This window comes from Pituophis catenifer, unplaced genomic scaffold, assembly GCF_029215685.1.
Source record: "Pituophis catenifer annectens isolate HBS135680 unplaced genomic scaffold, rPitCat1.0.hap2 SCAF_1, whole genome shotgun sequence".
NCBI classification, from domain to species: Eukaryota; Metazoa; Chordata; class Lepidosauria; order Squamata; family Colubridae; genus Pituophis; species Pituophis catenifer.
The window spans coordinates 135,688,634-135,702,667 of record NW_027256881.1 but is presented as its reverse complement, the minus strand read 5'-3'; the positions used below and the strand labels follow the sequence as shown (position 1 = coordinate 135,702,667).

Sequence of the window (14,034 nt, the reverse complement as noted above, 5' to 3'; positions counted from 1 at the left end):
ATTTGTCAGCTGTTGAAATAGAAACGTTGCTTATACCACATATATGTAGAAAAATATATTCATATTACATGTATATTTCTATTCATGGGGAAAAAAACCCACAGATGGATAGCTTGACGGCATTTGGATGAGTTGTAGACACTCTCCCTTCTAAATTGTTTTTTCTTCCATTCTGACCCATCTTTTCTTCTTGCCCACTTTCCTTAGTTGTATTAATACAATTTGCCAGACAGTGACTTATAAATGTACTAGCTGGATGCCCGTGCTTCGCTACGAAACTATGTGCTCAGGCTTGATAAATTAACACTTGCAGCCTGAAACTTAATGTAGAATGTGTAACTCGGTAGCATCAGAGTGCGTTAATATAATGCAACTGGCAGTTGGAACAGAGGGGGAGGGGTAGTAGAATTCCCAGCACGCAGCATCCATCGGTTATTTATCTGGCTACCATCCTGTCAGTGTGTGAGAGAGTTGAGGGGTGTTTGGAAACTCAAACAGTATTTGCTGTGTGAGCAAGAAGGAGACAGGAAGGAGGCTGGGTGTGGCTTAGCTCAATTGTTCTGTAGTAAAGCTGCTTGCTGCTGTGAAAGTAAAACTGAAAGTGAAAGACTTCTGCTTGTGTTTTGCATTTGGAACATTTCTTTTGATGTGGGGAGGGGGAGTAGAACTCATCAGAGCATGTTAATACTAATATAGGAAATACTAATGCTCTGATGGTCATTTCGAAAAATCCTTTTTTAGTGAGTACCTAGAAGCCAAGAGGAACATACTGGCAATTTTCAAGTTTGTAGGCTTTACAGTTCTGGAGATTTCGTGATTAATGCGTCAGTGGCTTTTGCTTTTATATATATAGATTCCAACAGGAACACAATTCAGAGAGAGCTTTAGAGAAACTGCAAGGATGATAAAGCTAAGATGACATTCAGTGTGGAGCTGAAGTAGAAATTTTCTTTATATTCTGTTCAATGTTATTAGTTACACACTTAGGAACCTTTAACAAAAGAGCCTCACTAGTTAATTTAGGACTACCATATTTGAACTGCAAAACCTAGGAAGAGATACAAACCATTCTAGTGGTCGCTAAATTTTTGTAGCGCTAATAAATTAGAATAGTATTTTGATTCAACCATTATGAATATCATTCTTTTTTCTTTAAAAATATTTACTTACTCTCCAATACCAAGTCATAGAATTTAAAACATACAGCACTCTATTTATCTAAGAATCCCTATAAAGTTAAAATTGCATAGAAGGGTCCAAATGGTTCCTATGAGCTAAAGCTACAAATAAAAAATTTGCTGCTGCCTTCAAAACACCTGGGTATTGGTTGTTTAGTCAGAATATCTCAATCTCCTCATCATAAGTAGAGTTTATCAAACTAAAGAATGGGTGTATTAACTCTAAATCTGATAGTTTGTGTACAGTGGGCACTTGAAAAGGATTCATACACACATTTCTCCATGCTCATGGCCAGTTATATTTTACAGACAGCAATAACTTAAGGGAAACAGTTATTGCTGTTCATGATGATTAACCTGCCCCCCCCCACACAATTCTCTCTAGATTAACAGTGGTTCTCAACCTGTGGGTCGGGACCCCTTTGGGGGTCGAACGACCCTTTCACAGGGGTCGCCTAAGACCATTGGAAAACATATTTTCAATGGTCTTAGGAACAATTTTATGGTTGGGGGTCACCACAACATGAGGAACTGTATTAAAGGGTCGTGGCATTAGGAAGATTGAGAACCACTGCTCTAGAACAAACTCTCACCTGCAAACATGAGAAATTCTTTTTTGTTACTATGCCAGAACCCCAAATTCTTCAGCTCATTGAGCCCTTCGTGAAGTTTCACATTGTTCATCAACCCTTATATGAAAATAATGTAATAAATACTGTAGCACTAGAATAATAATAACAGAGATCATCCAATGCTTTCTGATAGCTGAAAAGCAGTTAACAATAGCTAAAAATGATCGGAAAAGGAAGTATGCAAACTTTGTGTCCTTTCAAAAGTATTGACCGCAGTTTGAGCAAGATGGCTAGTCTCCCGGAGCTCTAAATTCACCTAAACTAGGCAGTTGCCATGAGATGAGCAGTACTTGTCTGAAGTACTTGTGAGTAATCTCAATCTTCTTTTCTTACCTGGAGAGGAATTATTGAAGAGCTGGTCTATTTGCTAGTTCTTAATCCCTCTGTGGTTATTCATTCTGCTTTTCAGAACTCTCTTCAATCCGTGATTTCTTCCTCTGGAACGGATATGATATTTTTATTAAGGTTCTTACATATATGTGTGGAAGAACAACAGGTTGAGAAAGGATATTGAGAAATATACTTTCAATATTTTAAAACCTCTTTCATAAACGCTTGTTGATTAATAAAAGCAATATCTATCATGTATTTCCTACTCAGAAGCATCCCTTAGCATCCCCTAGTGGCTTTTTGGTTTACTTTAAAATTAAACAAATAGGTCATTTTGGACTAAAAAATTCTTTCTGTGGTAGACTAGAATATGCAAGTTTTGATTTGCAGATATCATTGTTCTAAAATAAAGACGCTATTTGCCTACTATATTTATTGAAGTAATCAGTGAACTTTATACAGTGGATGGATTTTTCTTTTTGCTTTTATAAATTATTAAAATATTTAATCATGCCATTTTTGGCAAAAAGTTGAAAAGACATAAACTTGGAAGGGCTTAACAGATCTAAAAATATGAACACCTCCCCCTCCAAATCAGCAGAAATCCCATCCTTTGGGCTTTGTGTATATCTAGGTTGCCAGAAATATGTCTATCAACTGAGAAAACATTTCCTGTCCTGTGAGAGAATGTATTAAATTTTAATCTCTATATTACTAAAACACTCATATTTCTCTGTGCATAACTTTCAGTTGGGAGTAATTGTGCATTGTACTTCTGCATCAACTCCTGATGTTTGACTGCACTATACATTTCAACATGAACTACTTTCGAGGCAAATGCATCTCTGAATATTTCCATGAATTTTTTTTGAAGTACTTTTCAAGTACATTAAAAGCTCTGTCAATGTTGAAGGCATTGGGGAATCTGGGAAGGAAAGATCTCTGAAAGGGGTTGTTTAATCTCCAATAAACGCTTCAAACATTTTATATATTGAATAGTTCTTTATTGCTGACCTTGTTAAAAGGGAGTTGTGATTCCACAGATCAGAGAGCAGTATGCATCCATTAAAATTTAGGAGGAAAAATATTTTTATACTTGAGTCAATTTTGAAATGAACTAAGTACAGAACATTAAAACTTCATGACTACCTAGTACAGTTACTGGTTTATTTAAAAAACCGGCTAAAGCAGGTTGAAACTAAAAGATAAAAGATAGTTGTACAATGGACAGTTAATTTGTTAGTCCTAATTAGAGAAGATCCTCTTTCTGCAAGCTTATTTTAAACTTCCATGCATCTTAAATTATGCTTAACCTTTTGATAGAAATATAAGCAATCCCTCTGCCTATAGCAGAATACATTATACCATTTCTTTTGTCTCTGTTACATAGGCTGTGCCATGCTACAGTTCTTTATTTTCTAGGTGAAAAGTAAAATATGGATACAGAATTGACTCTGTACTTGGACTTCATTCTTCCGTTGAAAAGCTAGCAATGCTTAAATATATATTTTAGAAGTTGGCATCCTACCCCTAAATGAGTAAATTTGTCCCACTTAAGAGGTATAACTTCTTGTCACCTGAGTCTTCCTCTGTCTACCCATAATTATCTTCGTAACAATTCTTTTGTTGTATCCCTTTCATGGCAACTGTTAAAGCTTCATATTTTCCTAAGATAGTTTTGCAGAGCCCTAAATGCGTACATAGTTGCTACGATAAGTTTTGATTATAATCATAGTAATAATTCTTTCCAGGTTTTTCACTAGACTCTTCTAAACAGTGTGGTAAAATAATGCAGAATCTTATCTCTCCTTCCAGATAAGTCTCCCTATATCTAATTTAATTTAATAATAGCTGCTCAGGTGATGCTAATGTGTGCAAATACAGGTAGTCCTTGACTTACGACCACCATTGAGGATGGAATTTTGATTGTAAGTCATAACAGTCATTGCACGAGACACCTACATGTCTGCTTTACTCAACAACTGCAATCCAAGCTCTTTTCATTGCATGCATGCCGCAGGGATTGGGGGAGTCCTTGACAGGTCCAGTGCCCACTGGCACATGGAAACCTGCAATGGGCTGGGAGGCGTCAGCGAACTAGCCCCACCAATGCTTGGATCATCTTTCCAAACTACCAACGCTTGGATTCATTTACCTTTTCATTGCCTCGCTCTATCCTGCATGCAGGCCCAATTCCATGATGGTTCAGAAAGCTCCTTCTCTAAATCTCTTGTGCAATTTGGATGGGGTCGTCCGAATAATCAATAGAATAATGATATTTGCTAGCATTTTCTCCTCTGGAGGGGAAAACGCTAGGGAAACTGACATTCTGAAAGGTTCTGAGTATCAGTGTTTCAGTGTTGAGGCTCAGGGCCTTCTTAGCATTTTCTCTTCCAGAGAAGTGAAGGAAACTAATAAAAGAGGTGGATCCCAGAGGAGAAAATGCCACAGATTCTGAATCTCGGTGCTCTGCAGCGCTGAGGCTCGGAGCCTTTTGTGCTTTCTTCTTCAGAATCCATTTCTTTTGTTAGCGTACTTCTGCTCTCTGGAGGAGAAAATACCAAAGGTTCTGAGTCTTAGTTTTCTAAAATACTGAGATACTGAGCCTTTAGCGTTTTCTCCAGAGGATGCTAGTGAAAGAAGTGGACTACACCCATAGCAAACCTTTTGTTTTCTTAGTGACCATCACCAAATTGGGTGGGTCACATGACTGACCCATTTTACTCTTATGATATACAGCCATAATGGCCAGGCTCCCTTATGGTTGTATATGAAGGACTACCTATATAACCCACAAACGGATGCACCCAAAACTATTAGAGATCCAGGCTTAATGGTAGAGCCAAGGTATTAATGCCTTGCATAAGCCAATGGGATTGGAATAATTCTGATCTCGAAGAGTGGTTATGTTCCAAAGAGTGGGAGCCATGACAGAAAAGGCCCTCTTCTGGGCACAGTCAGATGGCACTCTCTCACAGACGGGACCCAGAGCATGCCTGTCCTGCTATTGTATATACCAGATGAGTAGATACCCTGAGGAGAGATTCTCCTATAAGTAATATGGCGCTGGGCCTTGAAGAGTTTTAAAAGTGAGCATTAGCACTTTGAATTGTACCCAGAAGCATAACAGTAACAATGTAGTTTGTAAAGCAGAGGTATGACATGTGCTAAATGGCTGGCAACCATAGCTGCCCATGGGCCACCATGTTTTGCACCATCAGAAGCTTCCAAATATTCTTCAAAGTAGGCTGCAGGTTTTAGTAGGCTCAGAACACAGTTCTGAGTTATGAATTAATGTGGTTTTTAATTTTTCTAGTATGAAAGCAATGAACAAATCTGATTTATGTAATTTTTGCATCATAATAATGTCCAAAGCAAGAGTTGCACATTATATGTCACTATCAGTCTTTAAAATATGTATTTCTTTCAGGGTGGATCACTACTACTAACAGGTTACTTTTTTAGTGTTAAATATAACAGATAATGTGCAGGCAAATAAAATAAGAATTGAACCTGGAACTTCTGCTTCACAGCTTTTATTGCACTACAATTTACTACTAGTACATAGATAAGCTATCAGAAAAATGTGTTTTCTTTATAGATTTATATGGGCTATACTCCATAACTGGAATGCTTGCAGCCACTAAGTTACTCTAAATAGAGGTGTGACTATATATTGTTTTCTGTTATTGTAGGAGCAGCTCCAAAATTCTCTTGAAATTTATTGCAAACCAGTTGACTCTGTGAGCCATTAACTGGACATAGCATACATTCTCAGCTTTTGTTTACTTTGTCTGACTTTGTTAACTTTAAGCTTAACTCCTTCACTTCAGTGAACAAGAATGTTTTATACTTGAGCCCTAAGCTTCGTGTAAAAGAAGCACAAGGCATATTGGTAAAAAATAGTATGGTTAAAATGAAAAAAAAAATTGAAAAAAAATGTGTGTTAACTATCAAAGTGTTGTTTAATTGTCATTGTTTATGTGGTTGAATAGACTGGCATGGTGCGTTGTGATACAGCTGTTGGTACACCAGATTATATATCACCTGAAGTATTAAAATCACAAGGTGGTGATGGATACTATGGACGGGAATGTGACTGGTGGTCTGTCGGAGTTTTTCTGTTTGAAATGCTTGTTGGTAAGTAGTGTTGTTTTTTCCTTGCGTGTATATGGATTTTTGTCTTGATAATACTTAATATGTTCTAGTGATGTAATTGCTGCAAATATATAATATAGATTTGCTCTATCTGTGAGGTTTGTGTGTGTATGTGTGCTCACATGCTCTTGCTGCTGCTGCTGCGATTACTGGTCCCTAAGTGAATCTGGTTTTTAGTAATGCTTTTTGGATTCTTATAAAATGAACTTCCCTAAATATCATGGAAAATTGGCACTTCAATCTAACGTGCTGAACAGTGCAACTTTAATTATTTCTTAGTTAAGGAAAAGCAGTTTTATTTTTTGGACTCTACTGGGTCCAGCCCAAATCCGAAAGGAAAGGAAACAAAAATAGGCTTCTCACTATTTTAAAGGCTCTTTCCAATTATATATAAAGTTTTATAATGACTGGTTTATGCGTATAAAAATCTTGTTAAAATAATTGAAAGGAGAAATTAGAGCTTTTTAAGGAGATTATTTGATGCTTTAGATTAAAAAAAATAGAGACAAAAAGGCTGGTTATAAAATCACATGAAATAGTTACTCAGCTTAAAAATTCTGATAAACAACTTTTCATAGAAATGGCAAATGTTTTAAAAACAAAGATCTTCAGGATGAGATTATCTGACTGCAGAGTTTATATAGCAATTATGCACGGGGCGGGGGAGAGGAGGACAAACAGACAGACAGATGATATAGCTAGATAGAAAAGAGAGAGAGGACAGACAGACAGATGAGATAGCGAGAGAGAGAGAGAAAGAGAGAGAGAGAGAGAGAGGACAGACAGATAAATGATATAGCTAGATAGATGAGAGAGAGAGAGAGAACACACTATTCTCCATTGAGAGTGGAGACAGCAGCCAGCGTGGGTAGTGCCCATCCAATCAGCTTGAAGGACTGAGCCTGCCAATTATTCTTAGTCCCGCCTCTGTTGCCGGGCAGGCCAGCTTTTGGCTCAGTCCTTCAGCGCTGGCTGGTGTGTGGGACTGCTCTCTGGTTAAATTCTCCTTTTTATCTCTTTCGGTTTGAATTCTTTCGGTTTTCTCGACTTGGACTGTTCAACTATTCTTTGGTGATTCGATTTGGACTTATCTGTATTTTCCGGCTGACCTGGACTGTTCTGACTATGAGTTGAAGGTTTTGTGAGTAAGGCAAGGCCTCGTTAACATCGGCCTCCCCTGGCCTCGCCAGGGGCGTGGGTTTCTTCGTTCTATATCCCCTCAAGGAGACCTTTTAACTAATTTGAGCTTCGAGGGACATTTGCTCTTCCCACGATCTCCTCATTCCTTCGTTTAAATTCACTCCTCGCTCCCTGTATTATCAGCAATTTTGGCGGGCTTTTAATCAGTGGCGCCCGCCATTTTGGACTCAAAAATTCCCGCGGTTGGGGGGGAACGCCAGTTTGCGGCCTCCAAGCCTCGTTTCCTGCCGGAACGCTCCATTTGTGGCCGTTTTTGCTTCACCTTAATTTGAGGTTACTAGTGGCGGGCTTATTTATTCTGCGGAGGAGCCTCGCGCCCCCATCTCTGCGCTACTGCGGCCTGTTGCTGCGGCCCTGTTAATCACCTCGTGGCTTCTCTGCGCAGTTTATTCAGGTTGCTGGCTACACTTTGCAGCTGAGGAGCTTCGCGCCCCCCCCCTTTCGTTAATACAGAAGCCCGGTTCCGGAGGCCTTCAATTAGCGCCCGGTGGAGCTTTACGCCCCCCTCTATATTGCAGCCATTGTTGTTGGGCGCTGACCGCCATTACTGATTGGTGGAGCTTTGCGCCCCCACTTGTGTCCTGATTTTACAACAATCACAAGACTGTGGCCTTGATTTGTCTGTTGGCCCTCCTCCCCCCGCCACACTTCCAATTAGTGGAGTTGCTACGCTCCCAATTTTTTGATCTATCTGGCCTTGGGGGATTATAATTAAGTGACAGTTCTTTGAGGCTGCCTCGTGTGGAGTTCCTCTCGCTCCCTCTCATCTATTCAGAGTTGATCAGTGACACAAACAGTCTGGTGTGTAGAGGGTTTGTTCCTACCTTATTTGGCTGCCATGCCTAAAGCCCTTTCTAAGTCTAAGCACGGCCGTAAGGCTAGTGCAGGTGAAGTTGGCCAATCAGACTCCACGTCTGTTACCCAGCATTCTGCTATGCAAGATTCCAGGTCTCATTCCAGAACTTCTCAATCCTCACGTTCTCAGCGCAAGTCTTCCACACGTGACGTGTCATCCTCTTCTTCTAAAGTGGAAAAGCGTAGAGACAAAGTTTTGACCAGGTTATGTGACAAGGCGTGTGCCCAGTTGCCTCCAGCCTCTCTTCAACCCCCTACCTCTCCTAATCCACCCCCAGTCGCGGCTCCTTCGCCTTCTCCTGATCAACTATCCCTGCAAGATTGCCCGGTGTCGATTTCCGATGAAAATTTGTGGGGTCCTGACTCAGTTTCTCAACAACCGGTTCCTGATCCAACTAGAGTCCAGGAGGCGCCTTCATCGGATCCGGTTCCTGTCCGCTCCTTGGATCCTTCCATTCTTCCAGACCACCTGCAGCAAATGATCGAGGCGGCGGTTCAAAGGTCCTTGGCCGCCCGTTCGGGCCCCTCTAGTCGACATGGATCGGTGAGAGAAGTTTCTCCCTGCTCGGCGGCTCGCAGTGACGAAGGATGTTCACATTCTATTCGATCCGCTTCTCCTACTTCTTCTCACTACAGTCATCCTTCAGCCTTCATCGACGAAGGAGATCCTGATTCTGACCTCTCGGAGGATGAGAATCTTCCCCCGGATCAGCCGGCTTTCACAGGTCTCTTTCCTCAAGCCTTGTTCAAATCATTACTCTTCAAGGCCGTTAATACGGCCCGTCTATCCTCTCCAAATGCGGATCCGGCGCCCCCTTCGTCTTCCTCTGGATCTTTGGACCCGATGTTTGCTGAACCAGCTAGGCCTATAACATCTGTTCCTACTCCTCCTCTCTTTCTGGACGTCGTGAAACGCCAGTGGGAATCTCCGGCTTCTGCTCCCCTACCTTCGGCTAATGATAAAAGAAATTTTCAAGTATCCTCGGATCTGGAAGCTCTTCTTCAAATTCCTTCGGTGGATGCCCCAGTTGCAGCTCTTCTTCCTAACTCCAATGTTCCGGGCGAACCGGACGAAGGTCTCCGTCCTGACGAACGCAGATCTGATCAAGTTCTTCAAAAGGCTTTTCAGAGTTCCTCCTGGGCGATTAAAGCTACTACTACAGCATCCTTCTTTAATCGCACAACGTTGCTTTGGTTGCGGCAGTTACAAGAGAAGCTAGCCCCCGGAGACACTCGTATCAAACAAGACCTGAATAAAATCGTAGCCGCCGTACAATTTTCAGCTGACTCTACTCTGAATGCTGCCAGGTTTTCGGCGAAATCTTTGGCTTCGGCAGTCACGGCTAGGCGTTTATTGTATCTCCGTCACTGGCAGGCTGATGCCAGACATAAGTGGCGATTGGCTTCGGTTCCCTTTAAGGGCACGAAGCTTTTCGGGGATGCTTTAGATCCCTTCCTCACAGAAACCAGGGATAAAAAGAAGGTCTTAGCTGCTGTGTTCCGGAGAGGGGCGCCCTGTTTCTCTCCTTACCCTTCTCGTTCCTTTTCCAGAGGTGCGGATGGGGGGTCCTCCTTTTCTTCTACCTTCCCCTCGTTTAGGAGAGATGGGTCTTTCGGCAGGCAGCGGGGTTCTTCCGATAGATCATTCAGGGGACGTCCCTTTAACTTTAAACGGCCCTTTCGAGGAGGAGGAGGTCGTTTCGCCCGTCGCCGTCGCTAATTGCCCTTTGGATCCTCCCATTGGCGGTAGGTTGGGTCTTTTTGCCTCTGTCTGGGAAGAATCCACTTCGGACAAGTGGGTCCACGCCACTTTAAAATCTGGGTTGGCCATTGAATTTATTGCCCCCCCCCTCACACCTTTGTTTGTTGCCCGATTTCTCGTAATTCCGTCAAAAAGTCCCTTATGGATTCATCGATTCAGCATCTCCTGACTATCAGGGCTATCCAACCTGTGCCTCCCGGTCAGGAGGGGTCGGGATTCTATTCAAGGGTGTTTCTAGTCCCTAAATCCTCGGGGGGGTGGCGTCCCATCCTGGACCTCAAACGTTTAAACAAATACGTTGTGTATCGAAAATTTAAAATGCAATCATTAAAATCTATTCTGGACGGCGTTCGGAGGGGCGATCTCCTCTCTTCCATTGATCTAACAGAGGCCTACCTTCATATCCCTATCCTCCCTTCCCATAGACGGTTTTTGAGGTTTTGTTATGACGGAGCTCACTATCAATATAGGGCTCTCCCATTTGGCCTTTCTTCGGCCCCCCGCACCTTTACGAAGGTGTTGGCTGCCTTGGCGGCTCAGCTCCGGCTCCGCTCAGTCCATCTCCTGTGTTATTTAGATGATATTCTGTTGTTGTCCCCTTCCTTACAGCAAGCTGCCTTAGATATTCGTTTGACGATTGAGACTCTAGCGGCTCACGGTTTCTCTGTTAATTTGGAGAAGAGCCATCTCTCACCCTCTACTAGGTTGGTTCACTTGGGTGCCCTGATTGACTCTCTTCAAGGCAAGGTTTTTCTTTCTCCCGATAGACAGATTAGTCTACGGCAGTTAATTTCCCGAGTTGAAAGGAGCCGGGTGGTTTCCCCCTATGTCTTGTCTCAACTCTTAGGTAAAATGATATCCGCAATAACTATTGTCCCCTGGGCCCAACTCCACGCCAGGGAACTCCAATGGTTTCTCTTGCCTTTGCAGAAGGCCGGCAGAGGCACTTCATTGAAGCCGATCCCTCTTCCTCCTGCGGTGCGAAGATCTCTCCGGTGGTGGCGCTCCCCTGCTCTCTCGGCGGGTTGCTTCTTCCTCGAGCCCTCGAGGGTGGTGGTGACGACAGATGCCAGTCTCCTGGGCTGGGGAGCTCATTGCCAGGGTCAACTGGCTCAAGGAACTTGGACACTTTCGGAAGCTCGGCATCCCATCAATTGGCTGGAACTGAAGGCTGTTTTCCTTGCTCTAAAGTCATTCCGTCACCTGGTCTCCGGAACCCACGTCCTTGTCCTCACGGACAACGTCGCCGCAAAGGCCCATTTGAACAAACTGGGGGGCACCAGGTCGAAGTCTCTTCTAACCCTGGCAGTTGCATTGGGGGTCTGGTCAGAGCGCCACCTGTGTTCCCTTTGGGCGGAACACATCTCCGGGGTACAGAATGTTCAAGCGGACTGGTTGAGTCGCCAGCAAATAGACAACGCGGAATGGCGCCTCCTCCCGCTCCTCTTCCAGGAACTGGCTCTTCGCTTCGGCCATCCAGTGATCGACCTGTTCGCGACTCACGAGAACTCTCAACTTCCACTGTTCTTTTCACGGTACCCTCATCCTCGAGCAGCCGGCGTCGACGCTCTTCGGATGCCTTGGCCGTCGGGCCTTCTGTACGCTTTCCCCCCGACGGCCCTCATTCCCAGGGTCATCCGCAAGATTCTATCCGAGCGAGCGGAAGTGATCCTTGTGGCACCTCATTGGCCTCGGAGACCCTGGTTTGCGGACCTCGTGTCCCTATCGGTGACCCCATCGTGGCGCATCCCTCTCTCGGACAATATTCTCTCGCAAGGCGCCCTGCAGCATCCAGACCCGGCCTGGCTCAAGCTAACCGCTTGGAGATTGAGCGGTGCACTTTGAGAGAGGTACAAGTCCCGGCAGATGTTGTGCATACCTTGCTATCTTCTCGACGGCCTTCTACGGAACGCATTTACTCTGCCACCTGGCGGAGTTTCTACAACTGGTGTGGTCAGGTCGGTGTCTCGCCTCTTCAACCGTCAATTATTCATATTCTGATGTTCTTACAGAAGGGCCTCTCCCAGGGTCTATCTCCTAACACTCTCCGCCGTCACATTGCAGCTTTATCGTCAGTTCTTACCTGTGGCTCCTTGTCGTCTCTGGCTCACCATCCCTTGATCCGCCGTTTTCTTTGGGGAGTGAAGAATTTGTGTCCTCCTGTTCTGCATCGCTATCCGACCTGGGATCTTCCTCTGGTCTTGCAGTCTCTTACGTGTTCCCCATACGAACCACTACGGACTACCAGTCTCAGACTTCTCACCTGCAAGGTTGCCTTCCTGGTGGCCATCACTTCGGCTCGCCGCATATCTGAACTCGCCGCTTTGTCCACCCGTTCGGACCTGTGTGTTTTCCATGCTGACCGGGTGGTGCTCCGTTTGGACCCTACTTTCGTGCCGAAGGTCAACTCTGTTTTCCACTGTGCCCAGGAACTGGTCCTTCCAAATTTCTGCCCCCGGCCCGCGCACCCTCGGGAGCGTCGTTGGCACTCTCTTGATGTCCGGCGGGCGCTGCGAATATATCTGAAGAGGACGGCTCCCTTCCGTCGTTCGGAGTCGCTTTTTGTCTCCTTCTTACCTACTTCTCAAGGCAGTAAAGTCTCTCCTTCAACCATCGGTCGTTGGATTCGCCAGACTATTGCCTCAGCCTACGATGTTAGATCCCTTCCGCGCCCTTCAGGTTTGACAGCTCATTCCACCCGCAGCGCGGCGACGACGGCAGCTTGGGCTACACAGGCTTCCTTGCTGGAAATTTGTAGGGCGGCCACGTGGACTTCTCCTAGCCCCTTCATCAGACACTACAAACTCGACCAGTTTGCGTCAGCCGAAGCCTCGTTTGGTCGCCGAGTTCTGCAAAGAGTGGTTGCCGGAGAGGACAATGCGGTCCAGCGTGATCCCCCCCCTACCTTCGGGACAGTGAACTTGGGTATGTCCCACGCTGGCTGCTGTCTCCACTCTCAATGGAGAAGGATCGTTGGTCTTACCTGATACGTTCCTTCTCGTTGAGTGGAGACAGCAGCCAGACCCTCCCTTTATCTTCTTCAAGCTGGACTCGACATTTCTTCTATCTTTCTGTCTTTGATTCTCTCTTTGTCCCACACACCGAGTCTGTCTTCCAGTCTTCGCCAAAGCTGGCCTGCCCGGCAACAGAGGCGGGACTAAGAATAATTGGCAGGCTCAGTCCTTCAAGCTGATTGGATGGGCACTACCCACGCTGGCTGCTGTCTCCACTCAACGAGAAGGAACGTATCAGGTAAGACCAACGATCCTTTCTCTACATATTATATTAGCTAAACATTATATTTGTAGCCTATGGTTGCTTTGATGGAAAAATGAATATCTGAGGTTTTGATTTCTTCAGCCATTGCATAATTTTGAAATTGAAGCTACTTATCAGGATTTCTATTTCACTTGGTTCAAAAACCTAGTCCTAAAATAGAAAGGGTTCCCCCCCCCCAATAATCTACATTTGTCATGGCAAGTGGGCCCCTTTGATTTGGAAGGAAATCACATTCTTTCTCAAGAGGAAGAAAATTACTATGGGTGGTTGTTCAAAAATTAGTTTGATTAACAAGTGCTCAAAATTTATAATGGAGCAAGAAATAAATGTTTCAGAAATATTCGTGATGAAGCTGCTTTAATAAATTGAATAATCATTATGGTTCTACTAGGAACTTTTCAGGTATAGTATTTATGAAATTTATATAGATGTTTTGGATATTGTTTTATTAGGTCATGTTATTAAATAAACTCTTTTTCAATTAGTATACAGTTCATTACAATCTAATTTTTTCTAAGCATTTCAAACTTGAATGTTGAATAAAGAAAGGCAAAGGCAGGCAAAATACAAAAGGAGGAATTCTAAATAGTGGTAAAACGTTTTTTAAAAATTTGTTTACACATTTCAGAAAATACTTCTA

At 43.8% G+C, this 14,034-nt stretch overlaps 1 protein-coding gene across 2 annotated transcripts in view; it reads left to right on the top strand.

Moving 5' to 3' along the window:
• ROCK2 (Rho associated coiled-coil containing protein kinase 2) overlaps positions 1-14,034 on the top strand; it is a 107,011-nt gene that overhangs the window by 50,660 nt on the left and 42,317 nt on the right. For both annotated transcript variants that reach the window (XM_070932985.1, XM_070932986.1), the window contains exon 6: positions 6,136-6,280. In XM_070932985.1, coding sequence (XP_070789086.1) covers positions 6,136-6,280 — 145 coding nt within the window. The remainder of the gene's footprint in view (positions 1-6,135; positions 6,281-14,034) is intronic.